The sequence below is a fragment of the Ictalurus furcatus genome, chromosome 2 (assembly GCF_023375685.1).
Source record: "Ictalurus furcatus strain D&B chromosome 2, Billie_1.0, whole genome shotgun sequence".
NCBI lineage: Eukaryota > Metazoa > Chordata > Actinopteri > Siluriformes > Ictaluridae > Ictalurus > Ictalurus furcatus.
The window spans coordinates 22,470,389-22,495,203 of NC_071256.1; the positions used below are offsets into that span (position 1 = coordinate 22,470,389).

General features: G+C 38.3%; 1 protein-coding gene across 1 annotated transcript in view; it reads right to left on the reverse strand.

Annotated features, from left to right (window-relative positions):
• Positions 1 to 24,815, reverse strand: part of rnf213a (ring finger protein 213a) — a 56,302-nt gene that overhangs the window by 12,278 nt on the left and 19,209 nt on the right. The window contains exons 17-49 of the mRNA XM_053653363.1: positions 24,529 to 24,712; positions 24,272 to 24,445; positions 23,833 to 23,985; positions 23,130 to 23,743; positions 22,848 to 23,007; positions 20,027 to 20,244; positions 19,801 to 19,938; positions 17,658 to 17,822; positions 15,834 to 17,115; positions 15,568 to 15,746; positions 15,298 to 15,453; positions 11,596 to 15,204; positions 9,718 to 9,842; positions 9,529 to 9,624; positions 9,322 to 9,443; positions 8,439 to 8,561; positions 8,276 to 8,340; positions 8,015 to 8,168; positions 7,760 to 7,895; positions 7,366 to 7,557; positions 7,144 to 7,274; positions 6,467 to 6,624; positions 3,236 to 3,445; positions 2,909 to 3,096; positions 2,685 to 2,805; positions 2,489 to 2,589; positions 2,204 to 2,386; positions 1,888 to 2,054; positions 1,670 to 1,775; positions 1,459 to 1,573; positions 1,140 to 1,347; positions 331 to 527; positions 77 to 199 (exon numbers count right to left, since the gene is read on the reverse strand). Coding sequence (XP_053509338.1) covers positions 77 to 199; positions 331 to 527; positions 1,140 to 1,347; positions 1,459 to 1,573; positions 1,670 to 1,775; positions 1,888 to 2,054; positions 2,204 to 2,386; positions 2,489 to 2,589; positions 2,685 to 2,805; positions 2,909 to 3,096; positions 3,236 to 3,445; positions 6,467 to 6,624; positions 7,144 to 7,274; positions 7,366 to 7,557; positions 7,760 to 7,895; positions 8,015 to 8,168; positions 8,276 to 8,340; positions 8,439 to 8,561; positions 9,322 to 9,443; positions 9,529 to 9,624; positions 9,718 to 9,842; positions 11,596 to 15,204; positions 15,298 to 15,453; positions 15,568 to 15,746; positions 15,834 to 17,115; positions 17,658 to 17,822; positions 19,801 to 19,938; positions 20,027 to 20,244; positions 22,848 to 23,007; positions 23,130 to 23,743; positions 23,833 to 23,985; positions 24,272 to 24,445; positions 24,529 to 24,712 — 10,053 coding nt within the window. The remainder of the gene's footprint in view (positions 1 to 76; positions 200 to 330; positions 528 to 1,139; positions 1,348 to 1,458; positions 1,574 to 1,669; positions 1,776 to 1,887; positions 2,055 to 2,203; positions 2,387 to 2,488; positions 2,590 to 2,684; positions 2,806 to 2,908; positions 3,097 to 3,235; positions 3,446 to 6,466; positions 6,625 to 7,143; positions 7,275 to 7,365; positions 7,558 to 7,759; positions 7,896 to 8,014; positions 8,169 to 8,275; positions 8,341 to 8,438; positions 8,562 to 9,321; positions 9,444 to 9,528; positions 9,625 to 9,717; positions 9,843 to 11,595; positions 15,205 to 15,297; positions 15,454 to 15,567; positions 15,747 to 15,833; positions 17,116 to 17,657; positions 17,823 to 19,800; positions 19,939 to 20,026; positions 20,245 to 22,847; positions 23,008 to 23,129; positions 23,744 to 23,832; positions 23,986 to 24,271; positions 24,446 to 24,528; positions 24,713 to 24,815) is intronic.

Here is a 24,815-nt window from a genome sequence, read left to right on the forward strand (position 1 = left end):
TTCTGCAAATGGTCTCAAATGTATTTTAAAAATAACTAAATCATATGCATAAACACAATGCACTCCACTGGGATACCTCACAGGCTTCCTCTATTCTTTCCATTTTCCCTTCTAACAAGGCCTTGGCAACTGCATCTCGGATAGCCTTGTACTCCGCACCACAGACCAGATACTGGTCAATTTGGCTACTGCCTTCTCTCTAAAAGATTAACATTATGAATATTATAGGGGAAATTCTGAAATGCCAGGATGTGAAAAATCATCTAACTGATTTGATTTGAAATCTATTCGATGTACTTTTTCCCCAGTGAGAACCAAATTAAAACATACCATTTGGAGGATCTCTTGAGGAAACAGCCAGCTAAGCTGTTCTTCATGGAGAAGCTTCTGGATGTATTCTACTCCATAAAGACAGCTGATTTTTCTGATGAGGTAGACCCTGTACCAGTCATTCTGACTGTGCTTGCACAGATCCTGCACTGAATCCAAGAATGTAGCAACTCCAGATGAGCTCTCCTTTTGAGCAGCTAAAAATTAAACACAAATATATACAGTCTTATATACATTATATACAGTCTGGGATGCTCTCGGTAAGTTTGCGATTGTAAAATTGAGATCTTTGGCTTCTTTTTTTTTTTGGCCCTAACTGCTTGATCATACTTTTAACTGATAATGTATTTTTATCCATTACATTGTTTGTGCAAATCAGCAGCCATCTGTACTGATGGATGAAAAAGGTTTTTTTGTTTTTTTTTTCTGAACAGCATCATATGTACACTCAAAGAAACAGGAAATAGTCAAAGTATTGAATGTATTAAGTGCCTGGAGCTTGACAGCAATTTCCTTTTAAAAGATGACAATTTGTTTTCATTTTAAATATCCTTTAGTTGTGGCACAGTGGTCCCTGGTTGAATCATGAGCTCAGGTTATTTGCGCCCAGTGTTCCCGGGATAGGCTCTCGATCCACCGAGTACCCTGACTAGGATAAAGTTGTTACTAAATGAATGAGTAAATATTCTAGAGGGGTGCCATATGTTTTTGCAAGAACATATTGACTCTGCACTGACATATAAAACATACAATTGACTGGAATACATTCATCAATTAATCTTGCAATTAAAATTGATTCTAATGGTTACCTTCAGTGGAGCTTTTGCTGACTAGTAGGTCTGCTGCCATATCTAGACACAGGCGAATTCTGGCCACCTGTTGTAGGTGCTCTATGGTCACAGTTTCAGTAGCCACAGCTCCAATTTGCAAGAATTCCATCAGAAAGTTCTTCTCCTCCAGCAGACAGGCGTGCTGCTCAGCCACAGAACGCCACTGGGTACGCTCAAACATGGAGTCCTACAGATATAAAGTAACCAACTGACAATGCAAGAAACACATATCTAGAACACTAGAACTATATTAAAACTGTAAAACGTATAAGGTTCTAGAGAAAAATAATAGGCCCACCTCAAGACAGTTTATATATAGACAATAAAGCTCTGTTTTATCATCTTTGTCCAGGATGTTACTCTGCTCCACTCCTGTGAGATGTTGCTGAAGGTAGCCTTTAACATCAGCAAAGCTGAATGGTATTGAACGAAAATGAAACCAGGAACAAAACTGAAAGGTAATCATAACCTCTATAAACAAAAAACACCTTAAATGACCCCACTCTCACCTGTACTTGAGCAGCAGTTTGAGCACTACAGAGCGTACTACAGGGTTTTTGTCCACGGAGTCATCAAAAGGAGACAGGGCCTTGGTCAAAAATAGTCGATCACGGCCTTATAAATGGGAAAATTATATTCAAGTAAATATTTTGGTAAGCTTGACCTCTACCAAACAACAACAAAAATCCATATCGACCCTACATAGGTTTACACGTAATAATCCCACCTCGGATGATGGGTACAGACCCTGCCGCCACCATGAGGTAGGAGAGCAGGTGGAGGATAATGTCGTTACTGGGTGGAGAGTTGTCTCTGAAGCAGATCGTCGAGACAAGGTCAATGAAGAATGCATTGCACTGCTTTCTGAAGTGGCCATTTTTTTTTATCAGGGTCCTATATGTCAAAAAACATACAATCAAATTAAACTAGTTGGTGTCCACTGAGCTCAAAAATACCCCCTATAAGACTGACATGAGAAAAAAATCATAATATTCTACAAATGGGATATTTTATCATGTTAAATTTCAGTGTGTTCAGCTTACCGAATGGTCTCAGATGGCTTGAGCTCAAAGTCGTCATCTATTCCTTGCATGCAGAGTGGACAGTACATCTGTCCTGGGACCAGCCACTGCTTGATGCAGGCTAGACAGTAGACATGGTCACAAGGAAGACTCAGAGGATCATGAGGGTCTCCCATACACACTGGACATGGCTGGAAACCAAACCTGGATACACAGCAGACAGACAGACGTGACTTCTCAGCCATACCTGATTTTATGAATTGATTTTTGCCATCAGTCAAATAACAAGTTAAGGGATATTTGTACCTTAAAATCTGATCATTTGCTCCATCTTTGCAGGTTTTGAGAATGCGAATAACTGCCTCAAATGGTTGTTTCATTTTGAGGTCAGAGTTCTTGTCCAAAACCTTAAATGGAATATAAAAAACGGATAAAGAGATCAACTCCAGACTACTACCAGAAGAAAGAAAGTTAGTAGGCAAGTGTTTAAAAGTTGACTTACTTGAGCCAACTGTCGTGTGTGCTCTAGGACCAATGGCTTGAGATTCTTCACCACATCCTCAATACTTAGAAGTATGTGCTCAACAAATAGAGAAAGGGCATGGATACGTCGCCACCCATGTCTAAACAAACAGCACATATATTCAATAAATTGTTTATGTGTGTTAAACTACTTTAATTTCTAGTGCATCCATTTACATTAATGAGAAAAGTATATTTACTTACAGGACACGGGCAATCATGGATTTGCTCCTTTCTCCATAGTGTCGGATGCTCTCCTCCGAGCAGACCAACTCAATTGGGACTTGTAACTTCTTCACCTGTCGTAACCAAGCCACACATTTTGAAAGAACATCCAGGCCTTGGGGCTCCAGATATTCAACACAGGCCATGGCAGCATACACATCTAGCACCTGAGAAAGATATAGATTGAAGAATGTGAAATACTGAGTATAATCTTTACATCCTTTACAGCCTCTTACCCACCAATGGGAAGTAGTCCATGTGTAAAATATCAAATAGAAACAGTCTTACAAATCAACTACAGCTTACCATTTCCATGCCCTCTCTAGACTGTATATTGCCCAGGAGCACCTGAGCAATCTGGGGCTCAATGGTGATCATTCTGGAGAAGTTCTGCAGGCGGTTCTTATACTCATGGTAGGCAGCATGGATCCAGGGTAAAGAGGTCACATCATCTTGTGCGGTCTCCTGACGGCTTCTCAATTCATTAACACAGCATGTCAGAGCTTCTGCCAGGAGCTGATGAGTAGACATACATACACCAACATTTCTTTGAGGATTTAAAAAAAAAAAAAAAGCCTGAATAATATATATCATATTTCATTCGGTATCGATAATTATTGATAAATTTTAATGTTTTTGAAACAAAGACCAATATAAAAAAAGAGTTTGAATTTAGCCACTGTATTTTTTATTTACCCACTTTATTAATGCAAACAAAAATTTGTTTTAACAGTCAAAAATAAAATAGAATTTAAACAAATATCTTCTCTAATATCTTATATGAAGATTAAATAAATAAGTGTTAAAGAAACTCTTGAACTTAATAAATAAAATGTTACAAAATGTGTGCAATGTAAAAGTGTAAACAAAGAACAATCAAGGCAAACTTTAAGGGAGATCAACATCGCATTATAGCGCAGAATGTGTCTCCTGGTGCTCTGGTTTGTGCTCAGCCTGTTAACGTAGTTAGCCTAGCCTCATATAAAACTTCCACTTTAACACTTAATTCCAGATACACTGTGCTGAGGTCCGCGTCTGATGAGCTGAGCTCCTGCTCTGATTACACTCAATGTCCTCCCCAGGGCCGACATTTTAAACACAAAAAAGCAGCGAAAATGTCACATTTCTTCCTTCCACTGTTCAGAGTCACACGCACTGTACATGTGCAGAGCACTGCGTATGTGCACTACAAGTCACTAGCAGCTTGTTTCTCCGTACTTGGCCGGTATGGTTGTTTTTGCAAAGCTTACACACAACGGTGTTCTGATGTTGGTGAGACAAAAAGAACACAAAAAAACTTCCACACTGGTGAGCTGACGTACTTTTTTATTCACAATCTCCTCGGCAGGCACTGAACTAATTTTAGCGCGTGTTCTGATGTCACATGGTGATGGCACATCCGAACCCCACAGATACGCAACTTGTTATTGGCTGTGTGCTTGTCACTCGTAGCACACTCCTTTATCAAGGCATATTATAGGCTGTTTATGATCCAGGGACGGCGCATGCTTGAGTATTGTTCATGCACCCAAACTTCATGTCTGTTTACATTTTATCAAGCGTTATACCAAACATTTTTTCTATCATTATCCATAAAGGTGTACCGTCGATAAATAGCGATACACACACACACACACACACACACATATACATACATATATACACACATACACACACACACACACACAGTATCTCACAAAAGTGAGTACACCCCTCACATTTTTGTAAATATTTGATTATATCTTTTCATGTGACAACACTGAAGAAATGACACTTTACTACAATGTAAAAAGTAGTGAGTGTACAGCTTGTATAACAGTGTAAATTTGCTGTCCCCTCAAAATAACTCAACACACAGACATTAATGTCTAAACCGCTGGCAACAAAAGTTAGTACACCCCTAAATGAAAATGTCCAAATTAGGCCCAAAATGTCAATATTTTGTGTGGCCACCATTATTTTCCAGCACTGCCTTAACCCTCTTGTTCATGGAGTTCACCAGAGCTTCACAGGTTGCGACTAAAGTCCTCTTCCACTCCTCCATGACGACATCATGGAGCTGGTGGATGTTAGAGACCTTGTGTTCCTCCACCTTCGGTTTGAGGATGCCCCACAGATGCTCAATAGGGTTTAGGTCTGGAGACATGCTTGGCCAGCCCATCACCTTCACCCTCAGCTTCTTTAGCAAGGCAGTGGTCATCTTGGAGGTGTGTTTGGGGTCGTTATCATGCTGGAATACTGCCCTGTGGCCCAGTCTCCGAAGGGAGGGGATCATGCTCTGCTTCAGTATGTCACAGTACCTGTTAGCATTCATGGTTCCCTCAATGAACTGTAGCTCCCCAGTGCCGGTAGCACTCATGCAGCCCCAGACCATGACACACCCACCACCATGCTTGACTGTAGGCAAGACACACTTGTCTTTGTACTCCTCACCTGGTGGGGGCCACACACGCTTGACACCATCTGAACCAAATAAGTTTATCTTGTTCTCATCAGACCACAGGACATGGTTCCAGTAATCCATGTCCTTAGTCTGCTTGTCTTCAGCAAACTGTTTGCGGGCTTTTTTGTGCATAATCTTTAGAAGAGGCTTCCTTCTGGAACGACAGCCATGCAGAACAATTTGATGCGGTGTGCGGCGTATAGTCAGCACTGGCAGGCTGACCCCCCACCCCTTCAACCTCTGCAGCAATGCTGGCAGCACTCATATGTCTATTTCCCAAAGACAAACTCTGGATTTGACACTGAGCAAGTGCACCCAACTTCTTTGGTTGGCCATGGCGAGGCCTGTTCTGAGTGGAACCTGTCCTGTTAAACCGCTGTATGCTCTTGGCCACCATGCTGCAACTCAGTGTCAGGGTCTTGGCAATCTTCTTATAGCCTAGGCCATCTTTATGTAGAGCAACAATTCTTTTTTTCAGATCCTCAGAGAGTTCTTTGCCATGGGGTGCCATGTTGAACTTCCAGAGACCAGTATGAGGGAGTGTGAGAGCGATGACACCAAATTTAACACACCTGCTCCCCATTCACACCTGAGACCTTGTAACACTAACAAGTCACATGACACTGGGGAGGGAAAATGGCTAATTGGGCCCAATTTGGACATTTTCACTTAGGGATGTACTCACTTTTGTTGCCAGCGGTTTAGACATTAATGGCTGTGTGTTGAGTTATTTTGAGGGGACAGCAAATTTGCACTGTTACATAAGCTGTACACTCACTACTTTACATTGTAGCAAAGTGTCATTTCTGTTGTCACATGAAAAGATATAATCAAATATTTACAAAAATGTGAGGGGTGTACTCACTTTTGTGAGTTACTGTACTTCTATACATACATACATACAGACATACATAAGAAAGCACAGCATATGAAAAGTGAGATACTGTATAATTATAATTATTTTATATATATATATATATATATATATATATATATATATATATATATATATATATATATATATATATATACATACACACACACACATACACACACACAAAAACACACATTAAAACATGTTTTTAGATGCTGACCTGTAGTTCAACCTCTGTAGTTACGTTTGTTGTCAAAGAGATGAAATCCTGACTATATCTGTGGAAAAACTCCACCTGCATTTCTTGTTCAGCTTCTGCAATATACCGGCCCAGTGGAGTCTTCCAAAAGAACTCCTCAAACTGTTTCAGAGTGTGGCCTTTCAATAATAAAAGAGAAAAAAGAAATTACAATGGAAATTTTGTCTTTACCCACTCTATACCAACAACTTGCAATTATAAGGTCTGAGCTCATTTACAGCACATTCAGCACATTTACACTGCAAAATAGCCAGTGTTCTGCCAGAAAATCATCTGCGAAGAGTGAACAAATTCTTGTTGGGGGAAAAATAAAAAAATAAAATAATACCACTATAATGAATCAATAGTCTGAAGAAGAATTAACTATTTAACCGGCAACTTGAATGAAATGAATGAGAGATATATAACAACAACAACAACAATAATAATTGCAAAAATCTATCAAGCAGCTACACACTCCAAATAAATAGTTAAAACTAGTGAAGCTAATGAAAGCTTTTCATGAAAGCTTCACAGTTTACAGCAGTCCTTCACAGTCATAATTTTATTTCATAGATCTGTAAAGTGACAAACATTCATTAGATCTCTAAACTAGTGGTATGCATAGTGGTATTGTATGTTTGTAGGTTTTCTGTTACCTTCTCTGTGCAGAGCATGTACCCAGAGTTCCTCTAAATGGTCTTTGATTATCCAGCTGAACGGCATTAAGCAGCCTGTATTCCTATGAACTACAATACCGTTCTGGACAAGAATTGTCTTTGTCACTGAGCTGGAAAAGACACAGACAGTGGAAAATATATTCATAAAATATCTTTCTGCAGAAGCAAATCAATACAGTGATGGAGATATGAGGTACTTACTTGGAATCGACTCTTGTATATGGAACATTTAAAAACTTGACATTTCCAAAGATGTCCAACCACAGTTTTTTCACTGATTCCCCTGAGTTTCTATCTAGCAAGATGTCAAGATTGTGGTCACGGTCAATAACGGAGACCAGCTGTGCCAGGAAGGGAATAACTGCAGCTTGAACCCGCTTCCATAAGGTATTTCTGAAAATGTAATTACAGGAATTAGGAAGAAATATTTTATTTGTTTGGTATTGTTTTACTGCTGGTCAGCTGACTCTGACTGGTCACAAATGAAGAAAAAAAGGCTTGAAAAAGGCCATAAACTGTTCTAAATCATTTCCAACATATAGATTATATTTTATTTAATTGTGATTAAGTATATATTTTCTTGCTGTTAACTTACCTGAATGTCCCACCCTCTTGTAGGGAATCAATATTGGTTGCTTCTCTGAAAACCCAATTCTTTGCTGAGAGAGCGTGTTCATCATGGTTCATCAACAGAATATGAAGACGGCGCTTTATGGTTTTCAAAAATGTAGCTGTGGATTATAAAAGTAAAACATTCAGTGGTTAACTAAATGTTAGATATTATTCTCTCTCTCTCGCTCTCTCTCTCTCACACACATACAAATATATATAAATAAAATTACATTCATACCTTGAAGTTCCTCACTATCAGATAGGAGAGTTAGCAGAATTTCTACTCTTCTAGTGCTGCGACATCCTGTATCCCCCTGGTCTCTCAGCATGCCCACTGCACTTTGAACGCAGCTACGCACCAGTGCTGTGGTATCTAGAACGTTCTCCCAGCTCTTGAGAGACCACAAAGAAAAAATTTGTCAAAATTTTTGTCAAAATTAGTTCACATGTCTACACCATGATAAAAAATGAACATAATGTTTCTGATGTTAGAACTTACTATATTGTCCTTTTGCTCCATTTTTTCAGCTTCTTCTTCTCTATGCATGTCCTCTGTCTCCATAGCTGTGACAGACAAAAACAGAGTTTGTGCCGTTAGACAAACACCTGCTAAAGGTCTGTCTGCATTCAAAATGAATACATTTAGGAGGAATTATCGTTACCCTCGGGCTGATCTTCCTTTTCCTCAAACAGCTGACTGATGGTAAGACACTGCAAGGCTTTAATATCAGAGATAATATCTTTTGATCTTCTAAGGTCATCAATGTGGACTGATTTCCAGGGGCCTTAACAGAAAAATACATCAGAAAATTCTTAAATCTGTCCAAAGCCCTTTATACACTATATGAACACCTGACCATTACACACCCCTACATTATTTGCTTCTAGAATATCCCATTAAAACCATAGACAGTAATATGCAATTGCTAAAAAGGAAACACAAAGTTAGTCAGCCATCAGTTTCAATATACGCTATATGGCCAATATGACCAATCACGCACATATGTGTTTGTTGAACATCCCATTACGGATTTAGCCCCCCCCCCCCTTTGCTGCTATAACAGCCTCCATTCTTCAGGAAAGGCTTTCCACAATAATTTTGGAACATGGCTTTGGGGATTAGTGCCCATTCAGGTATAAGAGCATTAGGGGGCACTGGGTTGGGCACTGATCTTGGACAAGAAGGCCTTGCATGGAGTCAGTGTTCTAATTCATCCCAAAGATGTTCAGTGGAGTTGAGGGCAGAGTTCTGTGCAGAACACTCAAATTCTTCCAAATCAACCTTGGCAAACCATGTCTTTATGGACCTTAGTTTGTGCACAGGATACTGCAATGCTAAAACAGTCTTGGACTAGGACCAATAATTCAAAGAAATCTTAATATTAGAGCAAACAAAGCATTCTAGACAACTGTGTGCGTCAAACCTTGTGGCAATTGTGTGGGGGAAGGCTCACATATGGATGAGATGGTCAGCTGTCCACATACTTTCACCATATAGCATATCAAGTTTAAAATTAGCCATTAGAAACAAAACCTTTATCTCACCTCCATGAAATCCAACATAAGAAGTTCCACCTTCCACTCTTGGTAGTTTGGTAATGAAGTAGACAAACACCTTACTGCACTGCTCCTTCCTGAATTTGTTGATTTCACCAATAGAGGAGTACCTAAATAAAGATTAAATGTCATGACTGCTTCATAAAGTCCCACTACAGCAAGTGAAATGGATAGTAAGTCAGATGAAAGACTTACTTTGCTGATGCAATGAGGTTGGAGCTTTGTAAGGCTTCATCAAAATCAGTCTGAATAATTAGTATCTTGTTCCCAGAGGTACTGTCTAAATAGTTTCTAGGATGACACAAATAGTACTGATTATTGGGGGAGGGGGGTGGGGGGGGGTAGTACCAGATTTGTATTTAATACGCATCTACTCATGCATACCTGATTTTCTTTAGGAAAGAATGCTCCGTATCAAACTGATGCAATACAAGTAGCTCTATGTTTGGAACCACTTCCTGTAGCTGCCCAATGTCTGCTGCTGTTAGAAGTCTGGAAAAAGTAGTCACCTGTAAGATTTCAAAACAACCAAAGGTTTATTATTAGTAGTATTATTGTTGTTATTATTATTATTATTATTATTATTATTATTATTATATTAAATTCTCTCATTAATTTCAATTACTTAAAAGAGTCAAAATGGGATTTGAAACATTTTAATATTAATTAGCCTATTTTTATACTGTCAACAAGAGGCAGAGTCCTATAGGAGACTGAAGGGAGAACCCTATGCATATAAAGACAAGGACTACCAAGAGGCTTTTCTAAAACCTGGGAAAGCAGCTAGCAGCCTAGGCAACCTTGTTGATGCACTGAATCCCCTGTCTTCATGTATGCATCCTATATACTGGGTGTTGGGCATTCTCCTATGCTACAAGATCATGAACAACCTCCTAACTTGAGCAACCAACGAGTTCTGCTGTAGATATAGAAGCCCTAGAACAGCAAAGGTTTCTGCTGCAAGAATTAAACAGTGCCAGCCAAGGCACAATTCTTAGAAGGCGCATTGCAAAAAAGATCCTGAGGTTTATGAGGTCTTGGTAGCAAAAAACATTGTGTAGGTAGTCCAAAAGTAGAGGACAAAAGGGGGAACTGAAGAGAAAATATGACTCTGAGATGTGACTGTCCAAGGACAAACCACATGAACTCCTGAAGGCCAAAAAGAACTTATGTAATCTTAGAATACAATCATGCTGGGCTCATCAAGTGGCAACCTTTCTCTGGCCCTAACCCAGCCTCCAATGCATTTTTCCTGTTGCTTTAAAATGAATTAAAATAAAAAGAATTTTTAAAATAAAAGTACTGCATATTGTCCTCCTATCAAGACCTACTGAAATATTTGACTACATATACAGTCATGGGAAAAAGAAAGCATACACTCCTTCAACTCTAGGTTTTTATTTATCAGAGCCTAAATAACAATTCTGTGGTCCTCACCAACTTCTATAAGATGACAAAAAAAAAAAAACAACTACAAATTTCAATATAATTACTACCTATTTCAATATGTAGTCATTTTCCCCATAAAGTAAACCAACATTCAGAAACCAGGTGGGAAAAAATAAGTACAACCTATAATTCAGTAACATATAGAAACACCTTTAGCAACAATAACTTGAAGTAAACATTTTCCGTAGGAAAATGTTTACTGTTCATCTGTTCATCACTGTTTATCAGTCTCTCACACCATTTTGGAGAAATGTTGTCCCACTCCTCTTTACAACATTACTTCAATTCATTGATGTTTGAGGGCGTTCATACCATGGCCATTTCTACACCTTGATTTTATGTCTTCTTTAGCCATTCAGATGTCGATTTGCTGGTGTGCTTGGGATCATTGTCCTGTTGCATGACCTAATTTCAGCCCAGCTTAAGCTGCTGGACAGGTGGCCTCACGTTTGTCTCAAGAATATTTTGGTATAAAGTGGGGTTCATCGTTTTTATATTATATATATATATATATATATATATATATATATATATATATATATATATATATATATATATAAAATATAAAGGAATTGTTTTAAAGTTTAAAGGCATTTGTATAGCCTACGATTTTTTAGAAGTCAGAAATAAAAATAAGAATTGATGTATAAAAGAAAAAAATATGTATAAACCTATATAAAGATCTGATTATTACATTTCATGAGTTATTGCAGAACCTTTCAAGAGGAAACTATGAAGCAATCACACACTGAATTACTGCTAATATAGTTTTAATTAATAATTACTCAAACAAATCATTCAAGACAGATTTACCTCAGTGAAAGAGGCATGGTTCCACTCTTCCTGTTGGATATGAGACAAGACGAAGTCAGCCATACAGCTGTGCTTCTGGTCTTCAAAGTACACCCTTGCTAGGTGTTCACTTTCCACTCTGGAAAGGGCTGAACTATCTAGGCGAACCACTGCATCTGGTGTAGCACAGTTCAATAAGATTAGTTTGGCCTCATCCAACAGTTGTCGCTGAGGGTCAGAAAGTTCCATCTCTCCTTTCTGCCTCTCCATAACTTGCAAGATGACGGAGGCACAAGTATCAGAGTGATATCCAATGAAAACATCAGCTGGGCAGTATTGTGCTGCCTGGAGAGCAGGTGAATGCTGACTGTTCGATTTAACGAAATTGTCAACCCATTTTTCAAGCATTTTTACAAGCTGCTTTTGTTCATTCTTTAGCACAGTGTTAATGTCCAGGTAGTGTTTCTCCAACCTGTTAATCAGAGGAACAGGAAATTGTTTGTAGACAATTTCCTTCTCTTCAATCACTATGAGCCTGAAGTCCTTGTGCACTCTACACTTGACACGGTGGGTTCCAAGCCCCAAATCCACATACTTCTGACCTCCAAGGGAAACATAGTATTGATTGAGTGCATCGTATAAGCTTTCATACAGGTTTTGCAAATTCAGAAGCACAATGGTTTGACCCGTCTCCATGCAAATCTTGACACGATTAATGTTACGGCAAATCTGGGTGTACTGTTGGTCTTTAGGGAAGCTTGAGCCAAAGATGATTTCAGGTTGGTACTGTTCAGAAAAGAATGTTTGCTGAAGAATCTGTAGAGCCGCATAATTTTTTGTTAGAATGAGCAGGTAGCGACACTCCTCATCTTGAGCAACTGCTGTGATATTTTGTCTCACGAGCTCAATGGTATCAATGCTTTCAAGGTTAGGTTTAGAAACAAGCCTGTTGGTGAAAACAGTGACCGAATTCACAGTGTCTTTACCACTAAAGTTTCTCAACACAGCCTCCACAATCTGATCTGCACTTGGGGTTTGATCTGATGCTTTGGCAATAGCAAACATCATCTTAATCAAGCTGTAATAGTCACGCAGGCCAAAAAAACCTTTCCCATCTTTCTTGCAGATTCTGAGGTAAGCACGAGCAAAAGGCTGAAAGAAATCCCTAACTTTCTCAAGGATCATTGCATCAGAAGAGCAAATTCCTTTGGCACTCTCAATCAACTCTTTCTCATCAGGGTCACCACGAGAAACAAATATTCCTCTGTTCATCTTCGCTGGGTCTAAAGCCCAATTAGATATCCCGATGAACCCAACCTTCTTGTGAGGCAGGGGCTGATCATCGATGCACCCTTCCTCAAGAAGTGGATGGAGGGTTTTCAGAGGCATTTTAGGAGAATCCTCAGCTAGACCAATTTCATCCAGTACCACCACAGAGATGTACTCATTTAGATTCTTGCCCTCCTGAAAACGGGCACACTGCTTGAATGTGTTGATGATGCCTTCTGGTGTGGAATGAGGACTGCACTGAAATGACACCAGATGAATCTGTTTTAGTTTTCTAAACAAGTCAGAATGAGCTGCTTGACCTTGCATAGCATCTGCAACCAGGGTTTTAGACAGAGATTTGGAGCTTCCAGGCTTCCCAACCAAGAAGAGAGGAATTCGCAGCTCAATGCAAATCACCATCATGAAAACATTTTCCTTTAAAGCATTATTTCTTGCAATGGTGTCACCTAGTGGAACTCCACTAAGAAGAAGATCCTGCATAACTGAGATTTCTTGCATTAACTTGACTGGGATGTAGGTCCTTGGGAAGTATTTACAGATTTTGACCCTATACTTCTCTTTGTCCTCCAAGCAGGCATGGTAGCACACACCAATAGCCATTACTAACGACCACAGAATAGGGTCTCTTTCATCGATGTCTCTTAGACTGTGTTCATTTTTTTGCGCTCTCTGATTACTCTCATACCTGGTAAGTTCTGACAGCAACGTTTCATTATTTTGGTAGAACCATGCAAAAACCTGCATGCAACGTTCAACATCCCTCAGACTTACAAAACTACATTCATCATTTCTTGTCCTCATATACTTCTGTGAAGCTGATAAGACATCTGTGATGATCTTGATGTAGTCCTGAGGGAAAGAGTGGTTTTCAACCACCCTTTGGACTATTTGCTGAACGTACATTTTCTCAGTATGGTCATTAAGTTGTCCAAAGTCCCAAACTAATGGAATCATGCTAGGAGGCAAGGCCTGCACCCTGTACACAAGTTGACGGAGGGGAATGGATCCAAGCTTTTCATCCGTTTCTTCAGCTCGCACTCTGTATCCCAAACCAGCTGACTCCAATCTCTTAATCATTACATCGGTGTGTTTCCTGTATGGGTTACATGCAGCAATAATTTGCAAGCCAGTGTTTGGCATCATGGATTCACCCTCTACTGTTTTATCACACAGTACTTCTTTAATGCTGCTGATGGCCTCTGTTGTGTTTGCCTCATCAAAGAACAATACAGAGTCAAAATCATAATCTTGTTTATTGCTGCATGCAATGGCCTCTGCCTCTCTCACTTTGGTATAAATCATATCTGAGCTTGTTCCTCCATGGACTTTGACTAGTTTCATATTCTCTGTGGCAACTCCACTCCGTCGAAGCTCACACAGGTATTTAATTAGCCTGGTCTTACCACACCCTGTCTCACCCATGATGATGACTGGAATGCCACACCTGAAACGCATGTGTATAGCCAGAATCTTCAGTATGTTGTCAGTCGTTAGCTCGTAAGTTTCATCTGGGTCAAGGGGCCACTGTATTCCCAGAACATTGCAGATTCGCTCAATTTTCTCTCCTCTTGGGAGATTATCAAAGTCAATATTAAAAGGAACCCTCTGCAGGCTGAGACCCTCATATAGTTCCTTAGTCATGATGTTCTTTTTGATCACTCTCTGTGTCGATGGATCAATGGCATCGACCCAATTCTGATCATTCGGCTGTAGATGAAAGCCAATGAATGTCATAGACACATGGTCATCATTGAAGAAAATATAAGGATGAGGCTCTGATTCCCATCTCTTTCTTATCCTGAATGGTGCAAGGTCTTCTTCACTAACACCTGAAATGTCCATTTGTTGCCTCCCTGGGCTCTGGTCAGAGATGCTCAGAGAGGGTGTAGCAAAGTCCTTAGCCATAAGTATCATGAAATCAACCACAAAGTTTTTAAACCCCAACAAAGTGTCTCCTGTAAAGGATGCATCACAGAATACAGATGTCTCACAGTCCCGTAACTGCAGATTCAAGAACCATGTAAAATTCCTCAACTCTGCCCAGGAAGGGTCCATGACACCACAGTACAGAAACATCAACTGTAGGCATTCCACATGGGTTCCTTCAATTTCTCTGTACATAAATCCATCCAAGTTGTTTCCATGGTGGAATCGTTTTAGATACTGGTATGGGCGCTGGTAAGCCTCACTTCTGAATTCTTTATCATCCATTAGGGGGTCATCACCCACAGTTGTGGATGGGTCTTCTGACATTCTCATTTCCAGCTCAAGAACCTCTTTTGGAGTTCGGCAGTAGACAATTGGAAAAACATCCTGAAAGGCTGACTGGACACTTACACCCTGTCATAAAATGGAAAACACATCATTGCTGTTACTGGGACAGTAGGAATGTGTTGTGATCAGCAAAATGATGAATTATATGAGCTGCCTTACGGATCTTGGGCCTTTTCTAGGCACACTTGCACTAGACTGGAGTAGCTCAATGATGTATAGGTGCCTGTTGCTGCACTTCCACATTCTTCCTTCTGAATCCAAGAGGTAACCCAAAACCAGCAGCCGAAAGAGAAATTCATGGAGGCCTTTCTGCACCTATAATGTAGCATATAGGTAACGCAACACAAACAACATTTATTTTTTTAAAATAAATAAATAATAATTTAATAAATAATAAAATAAATTAAATAATGTTAAAAAAACTATTACCGAAGAAGTAATATCAAAATGAAAGATGCTTAGCTCCCTCTTGGGGCTGTGTAGCATTGACTGAAGAACAGCATTTTCATCCACTCTTGGCTCTATCAACCGGATACACTTGAGCTGTGAGGGTTTTTTACTAATCACCTTCAATCTTTCATACAACCGGCGTATATAAAGCGATTTGCCTAGGAACACAAAAGTTAGGTATAATTCAATCAATTACATTTAACAATAGAATTTTCTTTTTTTAACAAATGTGACTTTATACCCACCAACACCTGCTCGTCTTGAAGATACAACTCCCACAAATGTTCTGTTTTTAAAAACAGCAGCAGCACTGGAATAGTCCTTTGGAACTGTGTAGTGCTTGGCAAGGTATTCCTGAATTCTGCTAAGGGGTTCTTGGGGTACCATGTGCAACCGAAACTGACTGAAGACTGAGGGAAGGTAGGCATGTTCTCGATCAGTACTACAGATCAACACCAGCCTGTAGTCATTCCTGCTCTGAGCCTTGTGACGTTGGAAAAACTGTTCCACTTTGTAACTCACTTCATAGGTTAGCTGATCTACATAAAGCATGGTGTATATCTTCTGTCCCCTGTAACCAGCAGTGAGACAGCGCCTAAAGAACAGCTCTACTTGCTCATACGAAGTGGAAGAATCACAAAGGAGCACTTCATCATATGTGGGCAGCGGCTCATCTTCACTGCTCATGTAAATGGAGATACAAGAAGTCTGAATCTCTGTGAGAGGGCAGATAATGAGATTTGGTTTTCCAATGACCAGTCCCCTAGGTAGCTCTCTTTGTACATTTCTCTGATTCTTTTTAAGAACACTCTCATCCTCATCAACATCATCAGCATTCACCTCAGTTTCACTGGAGCTATTAGACAAAATTTCCAAAAGTCTTCCTAGACTTCTGACATCAAGAGAGTTGGGAAGAAATTTTTTCATGTTTCTCATGTATGTATTCCAAATCATGTCAAACCTTCTAGTATCATTTTCCGGACCAAAATCAGAAGCAGAGACACCTTCAATATCCATCTCACATTCAATCTGATTTGGAACATCAACAAAGGTTTGAAAATCAATGTCTTCATTTTGCTCAGAAGGCTTTGTAAGCAACTCATACTGAAGGACATGCCAGCTTTTCCTCAAGTTGAAGGTAGTGCAATTCGGTTTGATGAAAGAAAGCATCATGAGAGCTTGATCGTCCAGATTTGCCAAGTTTTTCTGAGTCAACTGACTGCACAGATATACTATCTGTTCCGCTGTAAAATAGTTGAGGTAGTAATTCTGAGATCTTTGCTTGTCCATGAAATCTTTCCAAAAACTGAGGCAATGCTCCATTTTCTTACAGACTTCTAGAAGTTGCTCTGCCACATCACCCTTCACCATAACAATACTGATATCATTTGTCAAGTTAAAATCCATGACAATGCACACTTCTTTGCTATTACAGTGGATAATTGCCTCCCAAAGTCTGAACAATGGATTTCCAGCCACAAATAAGTCAATAAATGCAGAACCTAATCTCTGTACACTGGCAAAAACCTGTAAAAATAAAAAACAGTGTTATATACTCCTATGAAATAGTGCCATGAAATTTGGAAATCAGTGTACTATTTATGAAGTATATGTAATACGAACAACAAGCTACACTATATGGACAAAAGTTTGTGGACACCTGACTATCACACCCATGTGTGTTTTATAATCCCTCCAAGTGTTCTTCTTCTTGGCTATGGGGTTTGCCCATTTAGCCACAAAAGCATTAGTGAGGCCTGGTGCATAGCTGGCATTCCAGTTCATCCCAAATGTGTTCAATGGGGTTGAGGTCAAGTCTCTGTGCAGGCCACTCAGGTTCTTCCACACCAAATGTAGCAAACCATGGCTTCATGGATCTCGCATTGTGCATGGGGCATTGTCATGCTGGAACAGCATTGAAACAAATTGAAACGCTACAGCATTCAATGTCCTCCTAGACAATTTCGTGCTTCCAACTTTGTGGTAATAACTTGGGGAACACTGATGATCAGGTGTCCACAGACTTTTGGCCATATGTTATTCACTCTGTTCTGAAATTTGGGACCAACCTCTACAAATCTATCAACTTCATTCTGGCCTTGCTCTCCTTTGCCAGACATAAGCATCAACTTATTCTGAAGGTCTTTGAGGTCTTCAAGGGAGTAACATCGCATCTCATGGCCCCCATCATGCTCCTCTGGAATACGTAGCTTCAAGACTTTATCCAGACTCAACTTTTTAAATAAATAAATAAATAAATAAATAAATAAATACACAAGTAAAGCATTTTTAAAATATGCTACTTGCTCATCTTGTACAGTGCCGCTAGAAAGTTTGTGAACCCTTTACAATTTTCAGCATTTCTACATGAGTTTGAACTGAAACATCATCAGATTTTCTTCCAAGTAGTAGATACCCAATTACCCATTGAAACAAATGGTGCAAAAAATTTTTTTGTTTTGTTTTGGGTTTTTTTTTTCAAGGTCATGGAAATCAGGTGTGAGTTTAGCAGGCTCTCCCATGTTTCAATAACATGAACTAGGGTCTTCACACAAATTTATGGAAGTGTGTCATGCCATGATCAAAGGAGATTCCTGAGGACTTCAGAAAAACTGATGCTCACATGGATGGAGAAGGTCACAAATACACTGTGAGGCAGATGATATACATATGGAGAAAATTCAGTACCACTGTTAATCTCCCAAGGAGTAGTCATCCAGCAATAAATCACTCCAAAGACTCCAATATTATAGACACTAAGAACCCCAGGGTAACATCTAAAGACCTACAGGTCACTCTTGCATTGAGTACTGTCAATGTTCATGAGTCCACCATCAGGTAAACACTGAATAAGAATGGTGTGCATGGCAGGATAGCAAGGAGGAAGCCAACACTCTCCAAAAAGAACACTGCTGCCTGATTGAAGTTTGCTCAAGACTATGTGGACTAAGCCAGAAGCCTATTGGAAGAATGTTCTGTGGACAAATTAATCCAAAATAGAATGTTTTGGCTTAAATGAAAAGCTTTATGTTTCACGAAAACAAAAAACACTGCATACCAAAATAACCGGAAACATGAGGGTTGCAGTTTCATCGTTTGGGACTGTTTTTTGCCTCCGGTACAGGACAGCTTGCCTTTAGTAATGGTCCTATCAATTCTGTAATGTATCAACAAATTCTACAGGAGAATGTCAGGGTATCTGTTTGTGAACTGAAGCTTAACCTTAAGTAGGTCATGCAGCAAGAAAATAAGCACACTAGTAAGTCTACAAAATAATGGTTATAGCAGAAGAAATTTAAGTCAAAGTCTAGACCTTAACCCAAAAGAAATGTGGAAGGACCTAAAAAGAGCAGTTCATGCAAGGAAGTCCACCAGCATCACAGAGTTGTTGCATGTGAACAGAGTTGAAGAAGGAGGAATGACCCAAATTCCTCCAACCCATTGATCACCAGTTACAGGATATGTTTTGTTGAAGTTGATGCTGATGGGGGGGGGGGGGGGGGGCGGGGGGGAGGGGTTGGGGAATCACACCAGTTACTGAAAGCAAAGGTTCACATACATTTTCTGACAATATATATATATATATATATATATATATATATATATATATATATATATAATATAATATAATATAATATAATATATAATATAATATATATAAAATATATATATATATAATATAATATATATATATATATATATATATATATATATATATATATATAAAGTTGAATAATTTTGCTCAATAAATAAATAAATGTAATAACTAATGTTTTTGCATCATGTGTTTAATTGGGATCTCTTTAACGAGTTTCGGGATTTGTATAAAGATCTGACCACATTTTGGTCAAATTTATGCAGAAATACAAACAAAGATTGTAATGGGTTCACAAACTTACTAGTGGCACTGTACATATTGTATTTGTAGAATTAAATCCTTTTGTGTTTAAAGACAAGTATAAAGTATAAAGATCTGACCACATTTTGGTCAAATTTATGCAGTTTTGTATAAAGATCTGAATTTTTGAAAGATTGCAATTTTTGAAAGATTTTTGAAAGATTGCAATTTATGCAATTTTGTATAAAGATCTGACCACATTTTGGTCAAATTTATGCAGAAATACAAACAAAGATTGTAATGGGTTCACAAACTTACTAGTGGCACTGTACATATTGTATTTGTAGAATTAAATCCTTTTGTGTTTAACAAACCTTCTTTTGGTTCTCAGCACTGATTATGTAGATTCCTTTTGTATTGATAGCTGAAGCCAATGACAAAGACGAGAGTTCTACAGATCCATGGCTATCCTTAACTGTCTTCAACCATTCAAGGTGTCTTGCAGTGTCACGCTGAAACCAAAGCATGCATTCAGTAAAATTAAGCAACTATCCATCTCATATGAAGGATAAGAATCCAAAAACCGAAAGCAAGTCTTACCAGTTTCTTTGGAAGATTGGGATCATTATCAAGTGCCTTCCAAAGCTTCTTCAGTACCTCTTTAAAGACCCCGAAGCTAGAATCTGACTTTAGCTCATATAACATTGAGGAGTAGCCAAGAACAGCATCATGAAAACAAGCCACTCTATCTACATCCAGATCATTTTCACCGGCAGAGATAGAGGCCAGGTCCACAAACACTTTAAGCTCATTGATATCTGTATGGTTAAAAAAAAATTTAAAGAGTAAAAACAATGTTTGTAACACTTTGGTGATGGGCAAGTTTATCACTGTCCCAAGATTTCCAAAAAGCAGAGAACATGGGCAGATTTACAGATATAAAAACACATTTGAGATGTGAACATTTCTAAACACTGGGGCCGATAGTCCCTTGGGGTATACATATAACATTGCACACATGGAAATTGCCCTTGTCATCAATCACCATGGTGAAAACCAAAGAACGTTTAACACAAAAGAAACAGGTGATTTTTGACCTGCACAAGTCAAGTAATGTTTGTGAAAAAAGCAGTGCAAATACAAGTTTAAAAAGTCTTGAATGCAAAAAGCAAATTAAAGTTGGTTCTTGAGGTATGAATTTTGAAATTCCTGATCTGCATGTCTGACAAACCCATTGTAAAATATGGTGGCAGATCACTGATGCTTTGAGGGTATTACACTAATGATCAAGAACACAGTGTTGCTCAACAGTGCACATAAAAGCCATCTCAATCTCCAGATATGAACCTTATTCATTCTGCACAATAAGTGCAATGAAAGTCAAAACGATCGAAACTTTAAAATTGACATTAGCAGAGGTGATACAGTATCCCTGTTTGACTGTTTTCATTTTCGCCATAATTTTTTTGTTGGTAAGTGCACTTTACTAAAATTTGTCTGAAAAACTACTTTGGCCTAAGTGGTAGGGCTGGTTAAAAAATATAGATTCTCTGATTTTAATCAATCCTCAATTTATTGAAACAATATCGATTTGGGAAATCCCCGAATCAATTCTTAAAGCTTTACTTGAGAGGATGTGAATATTATCTGCAGGTCGCCTCTCATCCTGAAGATGTTACCATCTTTCGAGTTGCTCCACTTAAAACAAAACAAAACTAAACAAAAAAAAAAAAAAAAAAAGACAGAGGATCACTGCGGAAGGTCACGGTAGCCAATTGAAGCCAGTATCGGCAAAATCAAAGTCTGATGTGTGGAAGTATTTCATGTTTAAAGGCAGTAACGTAAAGATGAGATCAACAAAGTTGATAATGCATTTCACTGTTGCACATTTATATTTATTTTTGTTTTGTTTTTTACAGTAATGTGCATTGTGCAGTTTGTGCTTAACTTGTGTGCATTGTATGCACATATTTATGATTTCGTGTTACAATATTTATTACTCAAAGTAAAAAGTAATTAAATATAATTGTGGGGGCCCTATTGTTAATGTAAATAAGTATTTCATTAATATAGCTAAGTAGGAGGGTTTCAGTTACCAGCATTTATATTAAAATATGGATTCCATGCCTGCAAAACTAACATTTTAAATGAAATATTGATAACTAATCGATACTTAATCGAATCAAAATTTAATCAAAACCATATAAATAAGAATCGAATCACCAAATTGGTTGCAATACCTAGCCCTACTAAGTGGTATCTGTTATTTAATTTTTTTTGTGAAGTTACACTTCCTTATATGGAAAATATATATATATTCTCATCAACAGGGAAATTCACTGTATGTTTACTTCTGCTGCCTGATGTGATGTGACGGCTAGATCCTGATCTAGTTCTACTACAATGTTTCCTCTCACCCTCTGGAGCTGCATAATTCATCTTGATGCTCTGCATCTACTTTGAGATTCTGCACTTCTGACTCACTCTGCTGCTGTGGATGATTACAAATGGATACCCAAAATTAGGCCTACTCAAGATTTCCTACTAGATATTTGCTTTAACTTGTCACCTGTCTGTATATACAGTTCCCCCCAGAATTATTGCCAATCTTCATCCGTCTCATTTAAGTTGACAGATCTTTGTTTTTCTCCATGGTATTGAATGACAATGGGTTTTTTTTACTGACATTTAAACAGAATATAAAAGACATGGTGAAAGGGAACAATAGAATTCCTATAGACTGAGAGCAAAAATAACAGTAAGTTTTTCAGAAATGACCATTTGTTTGCATTTATTTAAAATATTCTTTAATGGTGCAAATAATTTTGGCCATATATAGTGTATTACTGAGAGAAAATACTGTTATTTTAAAAATATGCCCAATGTATATGTATATTTATAAATAGTTTCTACTATTATTTTAATGGAAAATGTTAATTTGTATGGGTAATGTTTGTATATATTTTTTTACTTTAAGGTAGAGGTAAACATGGGTCCTAGAGGATCCCAATAGGATCCCAGCATTAAAAGGTACAAGTCAACTGTCTTTTATTTCTTACTAGTACAAATAACCTGGTAAGTAGAAAATGATTTTTTAAAAATGTTTTTAATTATATGCATCGAGTTGCAAGGAGTCAAAAAAACAAACATTCCAGTATTGATGTTCTTCACCTACTTACCTTTCAGTGCTCCTATCTTAACTAATCTTGACAAATGCACCTTTAAGAATTTTGATATTTATTGTTAACATGTTAACGAATTAATTGTTAATGTTAATGTCAAATTAATTGAGTCAACATGTTAATTTTGACAACTCTATGGAAAAAGAATTATTAAATGTACAGCGATAATGTAAAAATATGATGCACATGGTATTGATAGGTAACTCAGTTTTCTTCCATATGTATTGTTAACTATTTACCTTCAAGAGCTTCTTTGACCCACATAACAAAGCTCTTCCTTAGGCCCAGCTCCTGGAGACAGAGCCTACGAGGCTCTGTGATGTCCACGAGTACAGTTTTGGCCTGCATTAACTCATTGTCAATACTATCAAGAGGCTCCTTCTTAAAGTCCAAGTGCGTCTGGGTTAAGGAAAATCCAAACCAAAAGTAAGTCATGTTTTAATCAACAACCAACATGGTACTACAAGGACAAGCAAGTTAACCTACACTATGGTATAGATTACTGAAATTTCCTGACTTACAACTATAAGCAGCTTCTCCAAGACCTGGAAATCTCCTTGAAGGCCAAGTGTCTGCTTCACCATCATGACTGTTTGAGCTGACTCCACTGCCAAGTGAAGTTCATGATACTGTTCTATCTGTTGAATCCTCCTCTGAATCCACCTTTTGTCATCTGCAGGATCCAGTTTGGAAATAACTGTAACGTCTTCTTCTAGTTCTACATATTTTCCTATATAGGCTTTAAATATCAGATCAACTTCTTCAAAGGCCATGCTGCCATCTTTTAAGCTCTCGTATATCTTCCGGTATTTACTGTAGCATGGTTGAAATATGTCTTCATAAATCAAATCAGTTGTAGCCCACAAGTCTTCCTCATCATCTGACTCACATTCACCATCAGCCATTCTAGCAAAGTCTTTAGCTTGGCTCTCCCAGCATATCTTAAAAATATAGCTCTCTTTAAATGTGTGTAGAATCTCAGCCATGTTTCGGATATCGTCGTTAAGATCAAAGTATGTGACAACACCAGCCATTGGGGATGCGATCTGATCAAAGGGATGAACCTCCATGAACTTATTCAGTTCCATCTCGTCTATGTCAATCTGGTGTTTTGCTTCTAGATCCCCAAAATCAACTGAAATGAGAGAAATCGTATAGTAATGTAACAATCCCCTAAACAAATAATCTGCAAACTTCAACTAAATCTCTGAGCACATTATTTACCTGTTACATGCTCCTGAATATTCCGACACATTGCAAGGAGCCCTTTAACAAGCTCACTGTCATGATATATGGCTTTCACCTCATCCTGTCTCAACTGAAGAAGCCTCCTCATGACATTGGCATCTTTGCATTTCTCATTTTCACAGAGACAATCTGTGAGGGGAAAAAGTAAATCAGAATGATATTATTTCTTAGTAAAAATCAGTAGAAATGTGCATTTGGACTATGACTGCAGTGATGTCATAAAAAAATAACGTGAATTAAGATTCACGTAACAACTTTTCATAGTCTTTGTGTAATTCATCAGACAAATGCAGGGCAGGGTGTGCAGGTAATGATCATACTCAAGTCTAATGAGGTATCCCAATAATGTACTAACACTACTGTCATAGGTGTTCATATCAGTACTGAGATCAAGACAGCTGATCTGAACAATTACCTATTTTTACCAACTCAGTGAAAGTATTCTTCTTAGCCAAGATGTGATTGAGAACTTTAATCCTTATGTTTCCTTTGATGAGCTGATCTGAAATATTTGTAAATAATGATGTTGCCATGGCAAGTCTTTCTTTAGCCTCTTCAGAGAGCTGATCAATCAGTTTTTCATCAGCACCTACAGTTAGAGTTAAAAATAGTATAAATTACGAGAACTTACAGAACAAATCATGTCCTTGCTGAAAAATAAAAATTAGCTACCATGAAGTTGGAAAATATTCTTGGCTGCTGTCCAGTTAAGAAGGTGCTGGATAACCACCTCTTCCCTCTCTTGGTATAACTCGCTTTCAGTTTTCGGCCAAGACTTCTGAATAATTGCAGAGATAAGCTTTCCAAACTTCCAGTTTATTTTGCATCTCTCAAATAGTCTTGCTTCAGTCTTTGTCTAAAAGGGGGGAATCACCCAGATAAAAACATCTGTCAAAAACAAGTTACACTGGATGGGTAGCTAAATTACAACAGCTGGGCCTGAGAAATGGTTGGATCAA